Source organism: Fringilla coelebs (genome assembly GCF_963513975.1).
Source record: "Fringilla coelebs genome assembly, chromosome: 1".
In the NCBI taxonomy this organism is placed as follows: domain Eukaryota; kingdom Metazoa; phylum Chordata; class Aves; order Passeriformes; family Fringillidae; genus Fringilla; species Fringilla coelebs.
The window spans coordinates 13683793-13708799 of NC_140028.1; the positions used below are offsets into that span (position 1 = coordinate 13683793).

The following is a 25007-nucleotide window of genomic DNA, read 5'->3' on the forward strand; positions in this document are numbered from 1 at the left end:
CCCTGTTCAAACCTAAGGAGCCTGGGATTAAGCCAGTGGGATATTGTGTACTTCCAGAGTAATGTGCATTCTAACTATTAAAAGGCAAAAAAAAAAAAAAAATCAAAAAACAACAAAAACAAAACAAAACAAAACAAAAAAAAGCCCAAAAAACCAACCAAATAAACAAACAAAAAAGCTATTTCATTTATAACAAATGCTCACTTGAAAAAATTAATCTGCAACATTTAGTTATTAACCAAACCAAACAAACCCATCCTCCTGCCGAAACCTCATTTCAGAAATTATCCTAGACATGAAGTCTCCTGTTCAGGACATACACATCCCTGAATCACGACAAGGTCACCAAGTGCCCAAGGAACATAAACGAGGCTGGCAGCACCACTTCCCCAAGGCACAGTGTTGAGAGTAGCCACGGATGGATGACTAGGGACACCTGTGCTAATCCTTTCTTACCTCTGACAGTGCCAGAGGAAGTCTAATGCCAGGAAATCACACCTCAACACTCACACAGACATCAAGGACTTGGTTATGTGTACAACAGTAGCAGAGCTTGCTGAGGCAGCCCCTTGCCTGGCTAAATGACAAACATTCATCATTCATTGGGAACTGGAGTGATAGATAGGACAGGAGCAATGGGTACAAATTGAAAGAGGCAAAATTTAGATTACATATTAGGAAGAAACTTTTCACTGTGGGGGTGGTGAGGTGCTGGAACAGGTTGCCCATGGAGATTGTGGATCCCACAACCCTGTCAGTGTTCAGAGCCAGGTTGGATGGGGCTCTGAGCAACTTGATCTAGTGGTAGGTGTCCCTGCTCATGGCAGGGCAGACTGGGACTAGATGATCTTTAAGGTCCATTCCAGCCCTGAACATTCCGTGGTTCTGCGATAGTGTTATAAGCCTGGCTTACACCAGATACTTGGCTATTAGGGTGGCTCCTGTGGAGAGGGGGATCAAGTAGCCCTCTTGACACCTTTCTGCCCTCTGCCCCTGTTTGCAGCAGACAGTGCCATATGTCCCTCGCCTGATGACAGAGGTGTGCAGGGCTCTGTATCTAAAGGGTTTGTGACACAGATTTGGAGGTGGTTGCAGTATGGGAATGGAGCTGCCATGGGAGGAAGGTCCGAGAGGAAGAAATATCTGAAAGCCCTGATAGACTCTATGCTTGTTAAGTCATGCTGTACTTTCAAGGACACTCTAAACCATCAAAAGCCAGATTACTGCCAAAGCAGTTGTTTTGTCTTCATCCAGCCCAAATTATTTCTTACTTTATTGCTGCTTTCTCTCCCCAAACAACTCATTTCTAACCTAGGACAGTTCTCCTCACATAGGAAAGGGACAGTGAGGAGGACGGTGAAACAGTTGCTTTCCCTGGCAATGCCAGGTTAAAACTGCCCACGGAACTCTGGCTTAAACTAGCATCAGATTTGTTATTTGACACAGATTGATGGCTCAAGGAGCTCGGATTCGATGCACATCCCAAAGCCACTCCCCCGTGGCGGTGACTGAACACACCTGTAAACGTAACCACTTCCCCGAAGTACGTACTCAAAAAATCTCAAGTCTAAGGAACCACCGACTTTAAGCCATTTACGGCACACGAGAAGCCCCCAGAGCGCTCTGGAGTTTTCCCACACCAGAAGGTAACGAGGGGCGATAACTCGGCGAAGAGTCATCTCCGGATTTCCCAACGGTGTCTGGATACGGTTCCCTTCGTGGGCTCGACGCCCCAAAGCGGCGACCTCTGCGGTCCTTAAGCAAACAGCACGGGGGAAGGGGAAGCTGCTCGCCGCCGTCCTCCCCCGCGGGTCCCCGCCGGGGCACGGCGGCCGCGGCAGCGCCAGCGCGGCCCCGCGGGCTCCGCCGCCCCAACAGCGCCACCCAGCGCCCGCTCGGGTCAGCGGCCGGGGAAGCGGCGGCGGGGAAGCGGGAAAGCCGCCTTGGAGCAGAGCGGAGCCGCAGGGAGCGAGAGAAAGCGGCCGGCAAGCGGCAATGGGGTGTGCTGTGAGCTGCTGGTGCCCCTGGCTAACCGGGAACCATCGACTGAATTAGCGCTTCTGATTTATAACGAAACAAGACCAAAAAATCACCCCAAAACTAAAAGCAAACCAATCTAAAACACCAAAACAAAGCCCACGCCACACAATTTTCCAGTTTTTTAATGGCCTAACATGTTTCCCGGCTTGTTTTAACACAAGAGGCATGGGTATGAATATCAGTGAGAGCTTCCTTGGGTATTTACTACAACAAATCTTCCCGAGAGTGAACGGGTAAAGCAGGATTCAAAGCTGCGAAGTTCATCCATTCATAGACGCAATTCCTTTATTAATAAAAACCAGCAGCAGCAAAAACTGTCCCAGCCGAATAGTGGCTGTGGGAGGGACAAATCCCACACCCCAAATCCAAGGATGCAGGGAATGGGGAAGGTGGGGGGTTCCCCCAACTGCGGGGCACGAAGAGGAAACCAGTTGGTGGCAACATATGTGTATTGTATTTCTCTGAAAAAATTTGCAACTTGGCTAATTAAATTCCTGGCGCTGAACTGGTCCTTGGCTGAGATCATGGCAATTGGGAGGGTTGGGTTTTTTTTTTTTCCTCCTTACAGGAGTTCCCTCCTTCTTCCCATCCTCCGCCTATTAAAACAAGTCAAGTCTCCCTTGTTAAAAGACCCCATAACGTGGAAGAGGCAGAAAAGCAGCAGCAGCAGCAGGAAAGAAAAAGACGTCTGGAAAATATTACCCGTTTGCCTGCTGCTGCTGCTGAGAAACCTCATTGAAACAGTTACTCGGGCAGCAAGGTATCACCAAAGAGACTTTATCTGATGCTGATCTCTCAAACTTTCAGACACTGCCTTGCAACTTCTCCAGGCTCCTGGCTAGCCGGGTTTGAAATAAGATCTTCAGCTTCGACCACGAGAAACTAACTCCTAATTTATTATTTCTAACTTTTTTTAATTATTATTATTTTATTATTACTATTATTTGGGGGAAAATCCCACAACTTTGAGCTAGAAACTGAAGCAGCGAAAGACAAATACACGATAATTGTGAAAACACGTGGGAGAAAATGAGTAGGACTGAATAGCCTTACACGATTTTTTTTATTATTTTCATTTTTAATTATTTTTTTTTATTTCTGAGCGTCTTATTAAGTCCCTGAAAAGTGCGATTTGTTCTTTTACCTCAAACTTGGAAACTATTCAGCGGGAGCAACGGTACGTGAGACCACACAGTTGGCTGGAGCCCCTCTATGACCAAAGGACAGAAGGACAAACAAGGTAGGTGATTTATGATTATGCTTCTGTCAGCTCAAGAGCAGAAGACCCCCTCCTCCCATTCCCACTATTCCAGGGAGGAAAGCTGGAACAGATCCCCAAAATACGAGCGGGGCTGGGGGAGGATCTTACCGGCTCCTACGCTACACCTATTTCAGCAATGAATAGAACCGCCGTGAGGATGAATGAGGTTTTCAGCTTCAACCCCTCCTCCGTGTAATCCGTTTAAGACATTGCTGAGCTTCAGGATCTGGGGGGAAAAAAAGCCAAACCCAAACTCAAAAAGCCAAAAAAAGCCAACCACCCCACAAACTCTCTGAAATCAGAATAAAATCGAGCACAGGCTGGGCAGCCGCTCCGCTGATCGCAGCGGGGAAGGCGAGACCTGCTCAGAGCCCGATCCGGCTTCCCTCCGGCCGCCCCTCGCCTTTGCGTCCAGGGCCGGGCGGGGACGCGACAGGAGCGGAGGGAGGGCCGGCACTGAGGGGAGGCAGGCGAGGCGGCGGGCGTGGGGCTGACGTCCCGCCTCGGACAGCGCTGCCGAGCCGCCCGGGCGCCGCGCAGCGCGGGGAGGGACGGAGGGAGGGCGGCTTCCCGCGGGAGGGCCGGGAGCCGAGGGCCGTGAGGCGGGGGCTGCCTGCAGCTCCCCACGCCGCACGCCCGCACCGGGCCCGCCCCGGCCGAGGGAGGGCCGCCCCGGGGCCGCGGCGGCGGGGGGCGAGGGCAGCGCCAGCACGGCCGGGCCCGGGTCGCTCCCGGGCGGGGCCCGTGACGTGGCCGCGCGGGGATCCCCGGCCCCGCCCGGTGACGCCGCCGCTCCGCCCCGTTGGCCGCGGCGCCGGGCCGGGGTTCCCCCGCTCCGTGTGCAGCCCGCGGCCGGCGCGGGGCCCGGCGCCTCCTGGCCGGCTGCAGAGCCCTCTGGCCCCGCAGCCCCGCTCGGCTCCTCTTGGAGCGGCGGCGCGGGGAGCTCGGACACAGAGACAGCCTGCTGGTCACAGCCTCGCCACGCTCCCTAGCGATGCTGGCAGAAGGGGGCATTGGCCCTTGGGAGAGAATTTACCCCATTTCCTTGCCCCGAGAGGATCCCGTTGTAGTACAACACTCCTGATGGGCGTTGTCTTAGTCTAGAGAAGATGGAGAGGGGATCTCATTAATGCATATAAATATCTCAAGGGCGGGTGCCAAGAGGATCGGTGCCAGACTCTTTTCGGTGGTGCCCAGCGACAGGACAAGGAGCAATGGCCTTAAACTAAGAGTTTCACCTCAACAGGAGGAAGAACATCTTCATGTTGAGGATGGCAGGGCACCAAACAGGCTGCCCAGGGAGATCGTGGAGTGTCCCTCTCTGGAGACATTCCAAACCCACCTGGCCACGTTCTTGTGTCACCTGCTCTAGGTGACCATAGCTGGGCAGGGGGGTTGGACTCCACGACCTTCACAAGTCCCTTCTAACCTTAAGGGTTCTGTGACTCTGCAGGGCTGCAATGACCCCACATCCCTTAGGGCACAGCTGTTTCTCCATGTTTCGCTCTGCTTCATAGTCTTCTGCCTTTGGGATAATTTTTCCATTGGCACCCATGCACTTTTTTGAAAGCACACATTGTGTGTAACATGGGTGCCTTGAGGGCTCTTCTGAGCACTAGATAAGGGCAATAAATCTTTCTTACCCTGCATCCAAGCACAGAAAAACCCAGGTCAAGGTTTTCCCAGTAGGAAGAGCTGCTCTACTGGATTCAGTGGAGTTTTTCAGGCAAGTTCATTAGGAAAAACTCAAGTCCTTATATTTGTGACATGAAAGCACATTTGCTCCATTTTTTTGCTATTCAAGATTAGTGTATAGAGCAGCAAAGTATTCCTAACCAGCAACCGGAAAACATTTCTAAACTAGATTTTTGTTTAACCACAATCCAAAATATCTGAGTAGAAATATGATTTACTTCTTGTTTTGTTTCTTGGAGCATTTGTCTGGGGATTTTTTGGTTGGTTTTCTTTTTTTCTTTTTTTTTTGTTGTTAATTTAGCAACTAGTGCATTATTGTGTACATGAGGGTCAAATCCAACCTGCAGCCATAGAATTCTTTCCACATTGGTTGTTCAAACCTGTAAGAGATTAAATTTGAGTGGGAAACATACACTGAACAAATAGGAGAGTCTTGATTTGCTGATCAAAGCTTGTGCATACAGATAGAGTTTGCCATCATCAGTAATCCTGTTCTTTACTTTTAATTTAACCTCAGAGTTAATTTTAATCTTATGTGAGCCCTTTCCAGAAGATAACAAAATCTGGAAGTTATAAGTAACAAAAAGTTCCAGATATGGTAATTGTGTTGTAATAAAGGTGTACAGATGGAGCATAACTTCTCACTTTCCTCTCTGCAGACTGTAGAATAGAAAAGGGAGTCTGGACAGCTATGTCATGCTTGTGATTAATATCTACCAAGAATCAGTTGTACTCCAATGATATATGACTTAATTTACCACTAAAATAAGGCTAATAATGAACCTAAATATTGTCTGAGAAATTGTAAGCCTCAAACACCATGTACTCCCAGAGAGTGTATGCAGGCCCAGATCCAGTGTGTGCAGGCACTCACACGTGCACTCTGACACACTCGTGTCATTGAAGCAGCTGCTCTGTGGCAGCCAGTGCTATTGTCCTCATTAGTAAGGAAGGGGGTATTAAGGATTACAAAGGTTTCATTCTTCCTTTGGTTTAGTGCAAAACAGCCCTTGGTGGCTCTATGCACTTAAACCTGTGTGTGCTGGCTTTTATGGTGCCCACCTCACTGATCTCAGGCCTCCTGCTGAGTTAGAGTTGCATTGTTTGCTACAGACAAATCCCCACAGACTATACCTTCAGGTGAATACAGGCAAGGAAAATAGCACGGGGGGGTGTTGGTTTTTCTTGGAGTTTTTGACTAAAACCAGGTATATGGAACAAGAGAACAGGTGGATCTCAAATAGCACTAAAGCCTTATGAAGGGTTTTATAGACCTCCAAAAATTTCTTGCATGATCATGATCCCCATTTTACAGGTGAGGAAGCTGTGACAGAGAAAGGTAAATTCACTTATCTAAGGTCACCCAACAGGTGAATGACAACACTAGGAAGCAAATTGAAATTGTCAAGGCCCTGATCCAGTCTTGGATTCCCTAAAGTAAGAAATGCAGTGGTAGAGCATTGACATATCAAACAACCTTCATAAGGGAGGTTAATCTTACAATGAATTTGTCAAAAATATACTTGCATTTTTACCTCGACTGTCCCAGAAATAGCATCTTTTCAGAGAAAGATCTTTTTATGCCTTTCCTACAGAACTGCAAGATAAATTATCCACTGATTTCCCTCTTCAGCAAAATATCTAAGTGCACACTTATCTTTAATGACACACTTACATGCTTTGCTGAATTCAAAGCCTCAGCAGCAAGGTTGAATAGGTATTTCAGAATGCAGCTTCTATACAGGCATATAAAAATGAGATGTTTTCAAAGGTTTTCTGTGCCCAGCACTTCTGGTTTCCACAAAGGTTCCAGACAAATCTGATCTGCAGATCTCACATGTAAGGTTTATTTGTATTATCAGTTTGTTTTCAATGAGGAGGTGCTATTGAAGCTACTGCTACAAGTGTCCCCCCTTCAACAAAATTGCTTGAGTTTCTATTGCATAGCAATAACTGGACACCCAAATTGGATTCCTCTTGAATGAAACTAATTGCAAGGTGTACCTCTGGAGGACACTTTTCAGGTTTTCAGTCCATTGGGTCTGACTGTACTTAGTTCAGAGTAAAGCACAAAAATGTATGGAGGGTGGAGTTAGGTCCTCAGCACCAGGTGTTCCTCTCTGCAGATCTGTTCATGTGGTATTGCACTATTTGCTGATGTCTAGAGAGAGCCACAGCTCTTTGTAACCTTTAAAAGTGAAGTGGACTGTGGAAGTTGACCCTGGCCTGCTGCATGGTGCCCTCCCAACTGCTCTACCACTGTCTTCCTCAGCAGGATATAGATGCAGAAAATAAGACGGCAAAACACCTGGTATGTTGAGATAAAGGCAACTTAATAAAGCAAAGGCTGTGCATGAAGCAAAGAAAAACAAAAGATTTATCCTCTACTCATCAGCAGATGATGTTCAGGCACTTCCCAGGAAGTAGGGCTTCAGTACTGAAAAGCAAATGTCATAACAAATGCTCCCCCCTCCTCCTTTTAGCTTTTTATCTAAGCAGATGTCACATGGTACGGAATATCCCTTTGGTCAGTTTGGATCAGCTGTCCTGGTTATGTTCCCTCCCAGGACTTTGCTGACCCATAGCATATTGGTGTGGGAGAAAATGCTGGAGAGACATCCTGGATGCTGGGAGCACTGCTCAGCAGTAGCCAAAACACTGCTGCATTAGCAGCACCTTCCCAGCCACCAATACAAAGCAGAGCACTTGGAGGGCTATGGGAAGGAATAATTCCACCCCAGCCAGGCCCAGTACAGGGACACAGTGAGCACATTTGTGATCAAACCTTTATTAGTGCCTCCTGGACAGATACTGACTTTTGCAAATTATGGTTAGGGTTTTTCTAAATGTCTTCAGATGTTTGGAATTAATAAGTGCTAATTCTGTCAAACAACCTTCCAAATCATTACATGTTAGGTACAAACTTTCTGTGTCTCCCTCGCTTGCTTTTAAATCTTCTGAGGAAAAGCTACCCAAAGTTACTGTGTGGCAATGTTTGAGTGTTGCATGAGAAGGGATTTCTGAGAGAAATGATGTAGTGAGATGCATCCCATGTGTTATAAGCAAACATGACTTCAGTTTGACCTCCATCAGTTTGACCCCCATCACTGGTTCCATTTCCTATATCAATAGATGCCAGGCACCACATGATTGCTTCCTTTGTCCTCATAGCAGCCACACAACAGAAGGTGCAGAATTCAACAGGCTGCAGATAATATTGATATCTTCTGGCACCAGTGCATCTTGATTTTCTGGATATCTATTTGCCCCTATTCAGTATTAGTAACAAAATAAGCTTTTTCTTTCTCTTTGCCTTGTGACTTCATAAAGGGATGAACTATCTTCAGGCCCTGTTACTCTTAGAGATGTATGAAAGGTGATTAATAACCATGTGGATGAACTTTGCACAGGATTTTGGAGGAAGAAAAATTGGTACTTTGCCATGGAGGTCACCAGTGTTCTTTGCTGAGTAAAGACCCAGTTCAAAACAAAACGTAAGAACCTGCTGACTTTCAGCCAAATGTCTAGATCTTATAAAAGTTAGATCTAGGTACCATAACTACAGTAAATGCTAGCCTAAATATTTTTCAGAATAGAGAAAACTGAAGCATATTTTGCCATGTTCTCTAAGTTGAGATCTAAGGCATTATTCAGTCTGAAAAAGGACTGTGATCTCTAGTGCTACAGTTAATATCCCAATCATTAGATGTACTGTGTAAGTATCAGTCATTTGTTAACCTGATGTTTTTCATGAAAGCATTGTTAGAATGCTACAACTTTTAGTTATGCCACTTGTTAATAATAATGTAAATTCACCTTCATCACAATAGAGAAATATTCTTTTTGTATATATATTTGGCTTTATCAGGATGCCAAGAGACACAATGCCAAACAGTTCACCAGGTGGACTCTGATGTCAAGGACATGCAAGGGTTCATTTCTTGGTCATGCTTTTCCATAGCAGCCTCCAAAGAAAGGCACTCCTTGCCTGCTACTGTACAGTCACTGCAAGGCACGTATATACTTGGCACTGCTTTGTGACTGAATCAGCAGCAGCCTACACAGCATCAGGATTTAGCATATGGCTTTCACATTTCAGTTCTATGAGATGGCCTGATGAGCACTGCTCAGCTCATCCCTGAAAGGAAAGAGCAGAAACATCACAACAACAAATTGCTCAGCAGTAGATTTTGAAGGCTCTTTACATACACTCACCTGGTGCATGCAAACCTTGGGTCTGCGTGCTGGAGGTTGTGTAAAACTCATACTGGGTTTGGCTCCGTGGGGTTAGGTGAAGGTGCCTGTAAGGGGTTTAGGTGCGCAAATTGCAGGATAGATTTTTTATATTTCACTGTGTCAGGCCAGGCTAGATACTCATAATAGCACTGTCTGATCTGAAAGTTTCTGAAGCAGCTGCTGTCTAGCCTTAGTATCAGTATTTGATTCAGCAGTTCATGTTTGGTCCCAGACTTGTACTAGCATCATTTCCTTTCAACTTCTTGGCTTAATTCTTGGAGATGGGTGGAGAGTTTTTGGCTTCTTTGCCATTGTTTGGGCATGTTAAATTTGATAAAGATCATTTCTGCTGGGCAAGCTATCAATACCTCGTGTTAAATCTTGAGACTATTGAGCAATTTATCTAGTTCCCCTGAGATTCAGTCAATTAAAAGACTATACATAAAACCCTCAATTGCACATACGAAGGGGAAGGTTTCTTTGATGAAAGCCAGGAATTTAGATCAAAACACTGTTTATTTTCCTAAGGTTGACAGAGAAAGGGAAAAAGAAATGTTGTTTTAGTAACACCAGAAATTAATTTCTTTATCCTAAAAGACTGGATTTTTGCAATGGAGAGGATCTGTGCTGTAATGAGAAAGTCAGAGAATTTGGTTTTGGTGGGTTTTTTTTTTTTCCTTTTGTGCAGAAACACTTCATAGGTAGAGCAAAACAATAGCAAATTAATGTAAAAATGCCTGCTACAGTATATAGTCATTCAAATGTAGCCACTCCAGATCTTAATGTAAATCCTGTTTATTTCAGCCCTATAATTCTTAATGTAAGCAGACTTTAGGACTCCAAATGGGAAAGCAGAGTACAAGTGCACCATTAATGAGACATTTACCTTGATGTTTGTAACATTTTGCATGCTTGAGGGATTAGTAAACACATGGACTATTTTACTTCAAGGTAATCTAGAGGGGATCCATTACTTAATCTGTTTTCTAAAGCAAGTCTATTTTGGGCACTGAGTTTCAATTCACCTATAGTGGTGGTAAGCATAAGTTGTCTTTTATTAGGCATCTTTACGACCCCTGCTGTGAAAGATTTTCAGACAGGCCAGAACAGGGAGGGTCCCTTTTGCTGGTGGATGATTACAACACCTGTCAGAGCCCAGCCTTAAGTATTCCAGGAAGTCCTGGAGCTAGGGTCTGATTTCCTTAACAGTGCCTCCAAATATTCATTTAAGAGGCTTCCTCCTGTCTTGAAATTTAAGACCCTAAATAGCCAGTGGAAAAAGACAAAGTCTTTGTAACCTCAAACTTCATGCTTGTCTAGTTTATTTTTATGTTGTAAGTGATTCTGTGTTGACTTTTTTGTTCCAAGCCTGTGACTTCTCAGACATATATATAGTTGATGACAGCTATGCTGCTGTGTCTTGGTAGTCATTTTTCAAGGAAGAGTTAAAAACATATATGATGTAAGGAAGTTCTGTTCCAACTTCAACTTTCAAGATGGTGAAACAAACATGAGCAGCAGATGAGTGAGATGATAACAGCAGGGGAAATATGAATAATAGCAAGAAAACACAAATATTAAATCTGTTATTCTGAGAGGACCTAATTCAGCAAAATATTCAAGCGTGAGCATTACAGCAAAATATTCAAGCATGAGCATTATTGACTTGCAACACACTTGCTGGATTAGCCTTAAACAGACATCATCTGGTTTAGGTCCTTCACATAAAATGCATCTATTGACATAAAATGTTGTCGTTACCTTCTTACAATTCTGAGAAAGCTGTTGCATAAAATGGCCAATGTGATTTCAGAAAAGGTATTTAGGTACCAATAGAGTCCACCTGCCTGCCTGCCCATACTCTTTATCTGTTTCGAGAATGCCAGAGCACCCTCCATGCCAGCCAGTTGCTCCATGGCCCAGAGTTTAGGTTAGAAGATTTTACAGCCAGGTAAGCTAAATATGTAAAAGTGATCATAATCAGCTGACCTCCTAGAGAATTTCTGAGTCCAGGGTGGAGTGTTGGCTCTGTTAAATTTATGCATATTTTTGCCACAGACTTAATCTCAGTTAAGCTTTAGCCCCTCTACACACATGCTTATGTGTGTATGTATCTATGTACACAACTATATGAATAATGCATTTTTGCAATGGTATTGAGAAGACCTTTTAAAGCAGATGTCTGATTATATAAATATAAATTATATATATAGTCAGACATCTGTTTAAAAAAATTATAAATACATTCAGGCATCTGTTTTAAGAATGTCTTTCCAATATTTTTGCAAACATAACTAAGCGACAGAAACAATTCAGGGTGGGATACAGTTGTGACATGGATGGGGAGGGGCTGCCCAGACATTCAGCTGTTCCAGTCCCCTGTGACCGTACGAAGCGAGTGGTGGCCCAAAAGCCCCTTCTCCAACCTCCTCAGGATAATATGACAGAGTGTCTGTTCCAACCAGCCCAGGCTGCCAAAATAAGATCCTGACACCAATAGTACCTTCTGTGAGGGCACTGTGAATAGCAGAAATCATCTGTGCTACACTGAGTCTGTTTGGATTGTACTTTACATGGGGGAAATCCTGCAAAGAGACTGTTCAGTTGAGCAAGGAGATGCAGTGAGTCTGTGAGCTAGAAGCTCAGGGTGTATCTGTTGATGCTGAGATCTGTGTTGCAGCCACGTGCACGCCTTATGATGTCGTATATGAGCAAGTGGTGGCTCTGCTAATGGTTTCCCTACTTCTTTGCAGATGTATTGTGAGAGGTTTATATGTATCCTGAGAATACTTGGAACCACACTCTTCGGGGTGTCCCTCCTGCTGGGAATCACCGCTGCTTACATTGTGGGCTACCAGTTCATCCAAACAGACAACTACTACTTCTCCTTTGGACTCTATGGTGCTATCCTGGCATCACATCTCATCATCCAAAGCCTGTTTGCCTACCTAGAGCACAGGAAAATGAAACGGTCGCTAGAGACTCCAATCAAACTGAACAAAACAGTTGCCCTTTGTATTGCTGCCTATCAAGAAGATCCTGACTACTTAAGGAAATGTTTACTTTCTGTAAAAAGATTGACCTACCCTGGAATTAAAGTTGTTATGGTCATTGATGGGAACTCAGAAGACGACGTTTACATGATGGACATTTTCACTGAAATCATGGGTAGGGACAGTTGTGCCACTTATATCTGGAGTAATAACTTCCACGACAAAGGTCCGGGTGAGACAGAGGAGTCTCACAGAGAGAGCATGCAACACGTATCTCAGCTGGTCCTGTCCAACAAAAGTGTTTGCATCATGCAGAAATGGGGTGGAAAAAGAGAAGTAATGTACACAGCATTCAAAGCACTGGGGAGAAGTGTGGATTATGTACAGGTAGGTATTAGAGCACCAGGTCAGTGCCAATTCAAACACACTTTGAAAGAAAGCAGCTTTTGTATATTTTGTGCAGCATGTTAGAGGCCATCCTAGTCCCTGATGAACACAGTGCTCCTTTCAGTCTGTTTGGAAACAGCTTGACCGTTAAAAGGGTATTTTGCTGCCTTTTAAAATGGCCAGTCTATCTATGACTGTTTTAAATTTGTGCACCAGATACTGGAGAAGTCTGAAATCCTTCCCCTGCCTTCAGTACAGCCCCCTCACCCAAATGGTTTTGCTTCAGACAAAGCCAATGACATCCTGAAAGCCCTATCTCCACTCCTGTAGGTGAAGGTCTCGGGTAAGGCTTTATTTTGTGAGTTTGTTAGCAGCCCCATATACAAACAGACAGGTATTTGGTCTCTCTAGGGAATATCCTGGAGAAGTGGTGAAGTCTGTAAAAAAGTTGGGGATATATTTTAAAGGCATTGAAGGCCATGTGGAGTATTCAATAAAAGGGTCAATGTGTAGATTGGAAAGAAAATTTCTTTAGCTAAAGCCTGAAGTAGCTTTTGCTTCATCACTTACAGCTGCATTACCTCACTCACTGCAACTTGGCCTTTAAGGCCCTTATGACACACTACTCACTTAAAAATGAATTAGGCTGGGTCCTCTCTCCCTGTTTCCAAAGCAGCAGAGGCACATTTCTTTCCAGCTGCCTTGGATCCCCTGAAAGATTGTCTGGTTTTGCCTTACTTACATGGATTCCTTGCTCCTGCAAACAGCCCTGCTGACTGTGGGAAGGGGAAAGGGTCATGTGTGGAGGAAGGCAGGTGGGATCAGATATGCTGGCTGGACACTGAGGACCCTTCCTTAGAAATCTAGGCCAAGAAGGCTCATTTGACTAATCCCACCGAATAGGAGATGATTTTCCTAATGAACCACCCTCAGTTCTTCCAAGCCTCTCCCACACTCAGAGCATCCAGCAGTCTCCTGCAGTGGAGCAGCAGCTCCCTGCGAGGTGCTCTCTGCTGGCTCAGGGCAGCTGCATGGCTGAGCCACATGTGTTTCTGGGGCCTGTGCCCAGCCTTGTGTGGGTGTGTGCACGCTCTGCACAGCACAGCATCCACGTGCAGTGTCCTAGGGACCTGGAGAGGCTGCCAGTAGCTGGGCTGAGAGCAGCGAGTCTTCAGTGCACAGGAGAGGCAGAAACTGAAGAGTGCCAGGAACTGCTCTGTTATTGGAGCTAGGAGAGTAAAGCCAAGATTTAAAACCCATCCTCCACCACTTCCCAAACTGAAACTGATTTATTCTTTCAAAACAATGGGCTTAAGCTCTCCATTGTCTGTGCTTTGGTTTTGTGCTGTGAGGAACTATGATGGGATAAAAATGCTGATTTTCTTTATTAGCATGGGTTTATAAACACACAGACATACCAGATTGCAGAGAAAGAAGGCAGAGAGGAAGCAAATTTATTGCAAGTTTCCTTCCCTCAGTTCAGCTCTTGTATTTTTCAGGGAACCTGCAAAAAGTGTTTCTATTTCAACAGTCATAGCATAAATTCAGAAAATAGAAGAGATATTCCTGTTCAGTTAACACTCCAGACCTGGCTCAGAGGGTCTAATGAATTTGTCAGAGACTGTAGTCCTGCTGTGAGCACAGTCTGTAGTAGTGACTGATGCCACAGTCACATCTACAGTCACATCTGTAGTAGAAATACAGCCCCTTGGTGGCCCTGGCTACTGAAGAGTCATAAATAAAATGCAGCTAAAATGTGGCTCTGTTTTATGAATGAATAAAGGTTGAGATAATTCAAATGGTCCTTTGGGGAGACCCAGGGTAAATTACTTTAAACAAGCCCTATATTTCAAGGGCTAAGCAATCTGCATCAATGATTAGGCACTTTTAAAAGCGGCCAGTCAGCACCACTGCCCACCCTCAAAACTGTAGTCCTTAGAGTTATTAGAAGACACCCTGGAATTATGAACAGGCAATCATAAACAGTCAGATCAGTGCAGATAATGAGCTGTTACTCAGTAGTAGTGTCTCATTAAGTACTAAAAACTGCTGTGAAGGCTTGTTTCCATCTTAGAAGAGTTTGTGAGTGTGCAAGTAATCAGGTGGAGTTAAACTGGCAGGTATTATCAATGCAGAGTTGTGAGCTAACCAGGGTGCAATCTATCTTGGCTTGATGGGGGTGCCTGTGTGGACAGTCCAGTGCAGTCTGAATTCAGAGCAGCTTGGATAAACTGTTACTGCCTACAGCAAGTGTAGAACAACTCCTTTTCATGTAACTCTGTGAACCAAAGCAGTGATGTTTGGGTCACTCGGCCCTTATGTGGAAAGATGGCAAATTGTCTCTTGGGCTGTCCTGGGCACACCCTGGCTAGGCAGGTGTCAGTGTTTATTTGGGTTTCTGTGTTTCTCTGGTGTGTCCTCTGTTCACCTGCAAAAACCTCATCCAGATGGAAAATGATGGCTTGTTAGATTTGTCCCAGAAACCCAGACATACCCACTGTGCTGGCATGCCCAGGACATGTGATGGTGTTTTGTAAAAAAAATCCAGTGTTTTCAGGATTCCTCATCTCTAATATATTAATGATGTGGCTCATGGGCAGGCCTTTCTTCCGTAGGTAAATACACCTAATGGGGTGGGAGCTGCTCAAGTGGCAGGGGCTGGAGGGAAAGCAGAGGGGCTGGGAGGCAGCTGATCCCAGCCCACCACTCATGGTCAAAAGAAATGACATGCCTGTCGCTGCCTGAGCACCCTGGGAATTCAGCAAACTACAGATTTCCTGTGCAAAGCACTCAGCAACAGGTTTGTCCAGGAAGACCCAAGTAAAAGTATAGCCATTGTTTTCCCTCTTCAGTAGAATTGTTTTGCTCCCTTTCTATCACCCAGTGCTGCCACTGATGACAGCTTTCCACTAAAGCTGGAGTCAGGCCTTGGCCAGGTTACAAAGATGCTGTGGGATGAGGCCGTTGAGGAGGGGAGATGGATGCATCAAGTTAGTGGGAGCTGGAGATGCTTGTGGCTTTTCTCCTGACAGAGATATGAGAGCTTTCATCACCTTTCTTCTCTTGGCCCCCTCTGAGTGAGCATGGAGGGGAGCATGTTGGCAGAGTCCCTAGTGCTCTCCTCCCACTTCATAGAGCAGATGTAAAGGTTACCTCTCCCCTGGAGTGAGAGGGCTTAGGTTGAATTGAAACTTTGCATGAAAGGACACCAAAATTAGGATACCCATTACAAAGCCTCAGCAGAATCTGTCTTAATATGCTGTTTAGGTGGTGCTACTGACTTGCTCCTACTGCCCCCGTCTGAAGTCAAGGAATGCAATGTGGGGATAAACTGGAGGCAGTATGAGAATTTGTAGGGAATTTGTAGGGATTCAGCCAGTCAGAGGGGTGTTTCTGGGACAGTCTCTGCTCCAGTTCCTGGGTGTCTGCGAAATGAGTTCACACATGATGTGGCCAGTTCTTTCAGCTGCAGCAACTGCAACAAGGAGACACCCTCTTGTTTTAGACAGGCTGCAGCCCGAGTCATTCTCCTCAGAGCGAACGAAAGCAATGCCAGCTGTCTCACAGACCAGCCAGCCTGTCTGAGCCCTCCTCCTACTCTCCAGGGGAAAGCCAATTTCCTAATGTACACAGTGTTTAGTTGACTAGGAGTGTTTGTGTAGCTGAAATGCCTTGTGTGTCATTTACTTCTGCCTCGGTCTTTTGGAGTACTGAACTTCGGGACTCACGCCTTCTGCCCTTACATATCTTTTTATAAAAATGCCAGAGAAAAATAGCAAATAATTTCTCTACATCAAATGTCAAACCCCTGCACTACTAATAACACATCATGCATCTAAAATGAAAAATGAGTTTGTTCTGAAACATAAGACACATATTTTACATGAATTGCTAAACCCTTCTGTGAGTGAAAGAACGATTAGGTTTCTTTCCAGACTCCTACTTGACTTTTTTTCTTTTTAATAACAAGTGCCTGGGATTTAACTCCTCAATCTTTCCCTCATATGGCAGTGGGAAACATTTGACCAGGGTGCTCCAACTGTGCAGCTGATGCAGAGAAATTCTATGTCAGAGCACAACAGGAATCTGCTGCACACCCACAAACACCATCTTATTCTGCAGTGTCCCATATCTTATTGGAAGAAGCCAGTCAGTGTGCCAGTAAAACAAATGGAGCTGATACAGAGGATTGTTTGTGTGCACAGCCTTAAGCTCTGTGTTTTGTGCAGCACTATGCTTTGCTGCCTGGTACAAGTGACCTTTCACAGAAATATCAGTGCAGACTTCAAAGTCAGATTTAATTGCATTCAGGAGAATATGCATTTAGAGTCATTATAATCACTTGCATGATTTTTATTTTCTTCTGTAGTGAACTCCTTAACCCATTTTTGTTCTTGTTTTTTCTTACTTGTAGGTCTGTGATTCAGATACAATGCTTGATCCAGCCTCATCAGTGGAGATGGTAAAAGTTTTAGAAGAAGATCCAATGGTTGGAGGAGTTGGAGGTGATGTGCAGGTAAGTACAACAATTTTCAGATTAACAGAGGTGTTTCAGCAACTATTTGCATTGCAACAGATTCCTCTGCCTGAAATAGCATTAAATACAATTTATGTGTATATACTATATGCATATATATAATATGCGATGCCATTATAGATGTTCTTATCATACCTTAACCTTTTTGTCCATTGAATGGAAACTCTTCTTGGATGTGAGCACTGTATGGTTTTAACAGCCATAGCAAGCAAACAAATAATATTCTCCTGTATATGTGAAAAGGGGGGCACTGGCATTGTCAGGATTGTTGTGGCATCTTTGAGTCTCTGGGTATAGCTGCTTGCTCAAGGTACCAAAGAAAAGCTATAGGGGAGCAGGAAATTGAGAACAGGTGTCCCATAGCCATGTCCAGCAACCTCAAGCACTTCAATTATATTACTATTGGCAGCCAAGATTGTTAGAAATAAAAGATAATTTTGAAATGCTCTGCACTGTGCACTCGTGTCTTCCATCTCTGTCAAGCAGGGCAATAGAAAACTTCCAAGTCAGACCAGCTCCATGTGTGTTAGGATTTTCAGCATTACTGAGTTTGGCTGATTGCTACAGCAAAAGGCTGGTGTTACCACAACTCCTGTGTTTGACACAACTCCTTCTGCTGCAATTTATAAAGAGAAGTGTATATGAATATTTCACTTAGCCTTAAAATCAATCCCCTGTACTCAGTTGGGCTTTTTATGTGGGACAGAGGAGAAAGCTATGTAAATGAGCAAGAACTTGGTAATGAACACCAAAGTAGTCAGAAGTATTTCAGGCATGTGGCTCATAACTCCAGAAATTAGGATTCCCAGAGAAACCTGAATAGCTTTGGAGCTCTAGACTGACCACAAACCAGGCGACACAGCCCATGCATGTGAAATTCCAAGCCTGTGTGAGTACCAGTGAAGGGAGGCAGCACAGGTTCAGCTGTGAAGGTTCATATGCATCTGCATTGGGAAGGATGTGTGTCCTCTGTGAGGAAAGGTGACAGAATGAAGGCTTTGGGCATTTTTTTCCCCCAGTTCATTTTCCAGCATACACCCAGCAAGCCCTGCTGCTTCTAATATGTTCTGGAATTAAAACTGACAGAAATTAGAACCATCAGAGCAAAAGACTATATTTTTCTAGTTGCAGGGCAATGTCTTATAGTTGTAGAAGGCCAAAGATCTACACACTTCCTTGCCACATCCTCTGGCATAAGGTGTGTGTTGAGAACCTGGATGTGAAGCCACAGACTTGTGCATCTGCACGCGCTCATGCATCTGCTGAGTGTTCAGTCTGGATGTGCAGCTGGGCTGTGAAGAAGAGAAAGCCTGAGATATTTGTGTGGGCCTGAGGAAGGCTCTACTGGAGTATCACCATATGTCTTGGGACAAGGTAACAGGCTGGTACTGCAGAGACAGAACAGGCTGCTCCTCAGAGGAATGCTAGATATGGGGACACAGTTCAAAGTCAAACCTCTAAGGCCAGACTTGTGATACCAAAAACATAGGACAAAGACCAGGTGCTCTGCTTTTCTCATGCGCCGGCACAGTTTTGGGAGGACTGGAAGGAATCCTGTGAGCTCCAAAGATGTATGGGCATGAAAGCAGCAGGAGGCCATGAACTCACCAGCTCCTCTTGGTAAAATCTAAATCTAGCAGGTCTAACTGGGGGCAAAAGGGAAGGAAAAATGAGACAGAAAATAAGGAAATTTCATTGTGGAGAATAGGAAAGGTTGCAAGGGAAAAAAGAACCTCTCGCTGAAACAGACATTTGAAGGTTTCACCTCACCCTTCCTGTCAATGCCTCAGATGAAATGTTTGTGTAGCTCCTGGCTTTGCCATGAGTTGAACACAGAAGTGAGGTTCCCACCACAATTCATCTAATGGTGCTCTACTCTCAGCAAACTCCTTATTGATCCAATGTGCACATTTTCTCTTTTAAGAGCTCATCTAAAATGAAAACTGTTTTTTTATTTTGCAGATTTTGAACAAATATGATTCCTGGATCTCCTTTCTGAGCAGCGTGAGATACTGGATGGCATTCAACATTGAAAGAGCTTGTCAGTCTTACTTTGGCTGTGTACAGTGCATCAGTGGACCTCTGGGAATGTACAGAAACTCTTTACTCCATGAATTTGTGGAAGATTGGTACAATCAAGAGTTTATGGGCTCCCAGTGCAGCTTTGGAGATGACAGGCATCTGACTAACAGAGTGCTAAGTCTGGGCTATGCAACAAAATACACAGCTAGATCCAAGTGCCTTACGGAAACACCGATAGAGTATCTCAGGTGGCTGAATCAGCAGACCCGCTGGAGTAAATCCTACTTTAGAGAGTGGCTTTATAATGCCATGTGGTTCCACAAGCACCATTTGTGGATGACCTATGAAGCTGTAATCACTGGATTCTTTCCTTTCTTCCTTATTGCCACAGTCATTCAGCTCTTCTACAGGGGAAAAATCTGGAACATTCTCCTCTTCCTGTTGACAGTTCAGTTAGTTGGCCTGATAAAGTCTTCCTTTGCCAGCTTCCTTAGGGGCAACATTGTCATGGTTTTCATGTCACTCTACTCAGTGTTGTACATGTCAAGTTTACTGCCAGCAAAGATGTTTGCAATTGCCACGATAAACAAAGCAGGGTGGGGCACGTCAGGAAGGAAAACCATTGTAGTTAATTTTATAGGACTCATTCCAGTCTCCATTTGGTTTACAATCCTCCTAGGTGGCGTAATTTTCACTATTTACAAGGAATCAAAAAAGCCATTTTCTGAGTCAAAACAGACAGTTCTCATCATTGGCACAATACTCTATGCATGTTACTGGGTTTTGCTTTTGACTTTGTACATGGTTCTTATCAACAAATGTGGCAGGCGGAAGAAAGAGCAACAACACTACGACATGGTGCTAGACGTATGATGTTTCCGTGGGAAGTTACCCAGAGTTGTAAAGCAACCCAACGACCTTGTAGTATCTGTGGCATCAGACATATGTTGCCAAGGGAAATGGATCACTGCTGCTGGGAATAGGACACTTATATTCCTCTGGGTTCATTTTCATCCTGCCAAAGTAAAGAAAAAAAAAAAAGAAAAAAAAAAGATTTTTTTTGTTTCCAAGGGGGGGAGGACGCAAACCACACAGTTACGACCTGTTCACAGGAAAAGGGGAGAACTTCTGTGTTTATGCACTTTTTTTATTGTGCATATGCCTGACAGTGTTACGTTCTATATACCTCACTGGTCATGCTTATGTGTGTGGACGGAAAGAAAGGAAGTTTGGAGAATCAAGAAAAGGACTGTACAACCCCTTGCAACCTAATTTATGAACTTCTCTTTTTTATAGTTCTGTTTATAGGAAGGGTCTTTTGTTTTAGGCTGCCAAATGTAATGCCAAAGGTAAATTTTAAGAGGCCATTGGCTGAGCTGTATTTTTATATTATTGTATTATTTGTGTGTGTGTATTTTTAAGCCAACTTTTTTTTAAATCACATATTTTATATTTTACTATCTGCCAAAAAAAGCTGCCTCCCCAACATTTTGTTCTTCAGCCTTTTTAAATATATTTGGGGACAAAAAAATATCATACATTCTCCCCCCAAATTTCTGCTGAAATGATATTGTTCACAACAAAAAGAATAAAAAGTCTCTCAGCATTTTTGCAACTAATGAATGGTTATTTCTGTGAGAAAGCATTTAAATGTGCTCTTTTAAGACATTTATTAAGAAAGGCCCAAAATTTTCAGGTTTTGCATAAAAACACATTTGTGCATAAAAAAAGGCCAAAGGGGTAGATATGTGCAATTTGGGGTTTTTGTTTTGATAACATTGTAAAAGGGAAATTTGCTTCTCTGCTGAGAATTCAATATCCCTGGCATGCAAAATAAACCATAAAGCAAGGCAGACCTCCATGCCACTGGAAAAGACATTGCTATGAAAAGCTTCCCACTGATTTTATATGGGACCTGAGCAGTCAAAAACTTCTGACTTGGAAAAATCTTGGGCACATGAAACTGCTATTGAATTCACTGATGGTCCTAGTTGTCCATAATCTACTAGTACCAAGCAAAGAGTTCAGGTTTTTATTTAAAAAAAAAAAAAAAAACAAAAAAAAAACAAAAACAGGGAAGGAAAAAGTTATCAACACTTTCAAAATGTGTGTGTTGTACTATAAAACTTCTGCAGAGTCCTTCATGCAGTTTACAGAAAATAAACACATCCCCTTCTCTGACATCCAGTGTAATACAGACCCCAGTACTGAGCCCAACAATTTGGTTTTGACTACAGCATATCTACCAGAAAAGAAGCCAATTTTTTTATCAGAAAACATCAAGCCTTAGCAAATGCATCACTTCCTTGGTGCCTAATAATCAGTCCTGGACATTTATTTTGGACCATAATTTTGAGAAATAATATTCAGGACTAAATTCTGCAGTCCTTCACCAGCCAAAGGAATGTGGCATTGAGCCCTAATATACTTTATAAAGAGCAACAGAAAGACCAGCTGCCCTTCTTAGATTCTGGTATTAAAAGCACTGTGGTAAAGCAGAAATCGGCATATGATGCTAAAGAACTTAGAAGCATTTTCAGCTTCTCTTTTTTATGCAGACATGAATAGATTCTGCTGTAGAATGAACTGCACACACACTACCTTATTGTCTGATTATCTTGAGGTACATGATTGCTTGAAAGTCATACTAATGTTATGTTAATGATTGGAGAGTTGATTCATGTTGATTACAAAATAGAACAGTATTAAAAAAAAAGCAAGAGAAACGGTAAAAATCAAAAAAACTTGACTATGCCTTTTAACTATTTATGATGTAAGTTAAAGCTTGGGTTAACATTCAAATGTCAAATAAATCTTCTCATTCTATAAAAAGATTGAATTAATTGCCTGTATTTATTCTAGCAATTATTCAATGTATTTCCAATATAGGTTGTATAGTATAATTGTTACTTTCATAAATAAAATATTTTTGATAAGATGATGACTAATTCATGGTATTTCTCACCAGCACTTTTACTTTGAAGCCATAAATCTGCACAGTTTGAAGGCTGTTGTTTAATGTCACCAGCCTGATCTTCAAGAGGGAATTTGCCATGGAGCACCTGTGAAATGCTGTGCGTGCCTGAGGTGGCTGGGGCTGGTCCCTGCTCTGAGAGGCAGCACAGGGCATAGGCAGCACTCAGAGTCTCTGCCAGCAGCTGCTAGATCAATTCAGTCAAAACACTTCCTTCCCATTTTCTTTAGCTTCCTGACTTACAAAACAGGAATAGCAATCCAGCTTCCTTTTGGGAAGCACTTTGAAGTTTATGGCCTAAGTACTTCAGTACATTACATAGGAGCTGATGTTTTCTAGCCCTCCTGTCCACTGGAAATTATCACCCTCCACAGCTTGGTAAGCAGAGGAGGACAGGTCCATGGCCTTCTCCTGCTCCTCATCAGTGCTGTTTGTCAAGCCCCCTTTGCCCTGGCACAGCTGAAGTGCAGCTGTATATTTGAGCCTCTGAAGGTTATGGGCAGCAGCCACTGCTGCAGGGACACAGGGGGCAAAGTGAAATCTCACACAGGTCAGTGACTCAGGAGACAGCTTTCTCACCCTCAGTGCTTGTTACCCTATGTCTGTACTGTGCCCAGTATTAAGCTCCCCAGGGACATCGTTGATAAACTGCAGTAAGTTCAGTCCAGGTTGGTTTAGGCTGGAGTGGTGTCTGAGACACCTGGGCTGGTTGGCCGGGACAAAGGAGGGCTTTGGCAGGAGGACCCTAAGGTCACATCCAGTACCTTCAGGGAGGTTTCCAAGAAAATGGTTCCAGGCTCTTCACAGTGCTGCTTGGTTTGATGATGAAAGACTCCAAGTTGAAAGAGGAGAGGTTCAAGGTTCAGGGTTTGGCCTGGATATGAAGAGGGGGACTTCTTCCCCATGAAGACATCTAAGCAGGTTGCCAGGACAGTGCATCCTCCCTCCATCCTGAGGGAGTTTCAAGACTAAACTGGGTAAAGTCCTGAGATGTCTGGTCTGACCTTGGAGCCACCCCTACTTTAAGCAAGGGGTTGGGGCAGAGATTTGAACTCTCCTGTCATCCTTTCTGAAGCAGGTGCTGACAGCTCCACCTGCACAGATGCTCATTCTGTCTCTGTTCCAAACACATCCATCCTGATCCCAGGCACAAATAGCTCAGCAGCAGCTGGTGCTGAATACCCAAAACATCAGAGCCCTTCCTGTGACTGGGCCACTCTCCTCAACGTGTTTCTGGCCACTTAGGAAAAGGTTTCAGCAGAAAAATAGAGTAAGAAACAGTTCATATTGAAAGTGTTCTCAAACAAATTAAGATTCTTAATAACATTTCCTGCTTTTCATTAATACTAAATATATTTTTGAGATCTCTGTCAAAAGAAGAAAACATGTTAAAAGGAATATTTTTGGACTGTTTGGAACATTTTTAAAAACACAGATTTTTTTTAGTCACCTCTGATAGACAGATGGTGCTGAAAAAAGTCCCACAAATTATGAATTCTAAATAAAAGTTTAAAAAAAATTTTTTTTAAATGCCATGAATTGGCAATATCTCAAGTTATAAATCATTTCCACAGTAGACTAGTTTGGGTTTGAGAGCATCTGTTTGCAGAGACCAGGTGTGATGCAAAATCTACAATAATCAGAGGTGCAGCAGGGAGGAAGGACCCCTCCTCTTCTGTCTGCTAATCATTTTGGCCAAGAATCAGCTTTCTTTCAATGGGAAATGCATGAATATTTAGCAGAACTTTTCTAGGAGGCAGAAAAATTCTTGTCAGACACATGCTGCCAAACATGTCCTGATGCACAAGCTGTTGTGAATCTGTCTATTAAAAAATTAGGTCTGAATTTGTTTCTTAGCAAGAGTTAGGATGGTAAAGAGGAGAAAAAGCTACTGAAAGTTGTTGATGAGATATGGTATTACTGAGGCTTTGTTGCAAATGCCACTTTTCTCTGGAGTTAACATGATTATTTTAAATAAAGTACATTTTTCCCCCCAACTTTTATTTAGCCTAAATTTGCTGCTTCAGCTTTGTTTTGGATAGATGGATGGATGGTGTGCCACAAATTGTTTCTGCTTCTTCCAGCTATGGAAGAAGCATGCTATACTTTTTAGAATAAATATTATACTTTCTGTAATATTTGTCTTGGACAAATAAATCCAACTTACTGTCCTAAAATAGCACTAAGATTTCTATAGCCTACCAAACTGCCTAGAGGAAAATAACCCTGAAGTTACATTGTCACTAAATAAAGGAGAGATCCAGGCCATCTTTCTGTGCTTTGGTACATAATACTCTACTGTTCAAGTGTAAATACAACCCGTGGCATGTTTTTGTCATAGGCCAGAGAGTCCTGTCCCAGAAAATGCTGGGCACAGGTGGCATTGATCCATGGAGCAGAAACTAGCCTGGTCTGGGAGACTGCAGAGTTTAAGTGTGATCCCCATCATCAGAAGGTGATCAGATTGAAAAGAGTTCTGGCTTTTTTTTACTAGATTAAATACAAGCTATCACTACCACACTGAGAAGCAAAAGTCAAGTCAGCTCATGCTTTTACCTGACATCATGTGGGAACTTATTGTCTCAAGAGATCCTTAGATGTCATTCAGTTCTGCAGTTTTCACACCTTTCTTTTTTCCACCCATTTTCTAAGTCCTTTGGTATTGCGCAGGAAGCAGGAAAAAACACTACCTGGGGTCTAGGACCTGTTGGATTAATACTTCCATTGCTTCTTTTACACCATCCCTGCTGGGCTGACTGTCTTCTAGTACTTCAGTTTGTTCCAGTCGGACACACTCTGTAGAAATTATATGGTTATGGCAGGGCCTTCTTTTGGCTACTTCTCACAAATATCAATGAGAAC

General features: G+C 43.7%; 1 protein-coding gene across 1 annotated transcript; it reads left to right on the top strand.

The window, feature by feature from the left end:
- The first annotated feature begins 3064 nt into the window (after positions 1–3064).
- HAS2 (hyaluronan synthase 2) lies at positions 3065–20242 on the top strand. The gene is made up of 4 exons (XM_084203686.1): positions 3065–3280; positions 11986–12612; positions 17027–17128; positions 19112–20242. Exons 2-4 carry the CDS (start codon positions 11986–11988, stop codon positions 20042–20044), a joined length of 1662 nt encoding a protein of 553 aa, XP_084059812.1. The 5' UTR covers positions 3065–3280; the 3' UTR covers positions 20045–20242.
- Positions 20243–25007: the final 4765 nt, after the last annotated feature.

Coding starts and splice junctions, on each gene's coding strand:
- HAS2 (XM_084203686.1), top strand. CDS start 11,986: ATGTATTGTGAGAGGTTTATATGTATCCTGAGAATACTTGGAACCACA. Junction 12,613..17,026: donor GAAGTGTGGATTATGTACAG/GTAGGTATTAGA, acceptor TCTTACTTGTAG/GTCTGTGATTCAGATACAAT. Junction 17,129..19,111: donor GAGTTGGAGGTGATGTGCAG/GTAAGTACAACA, acceptor TTTATTTTGCAG/ATTTTGAACAAATATGATTC.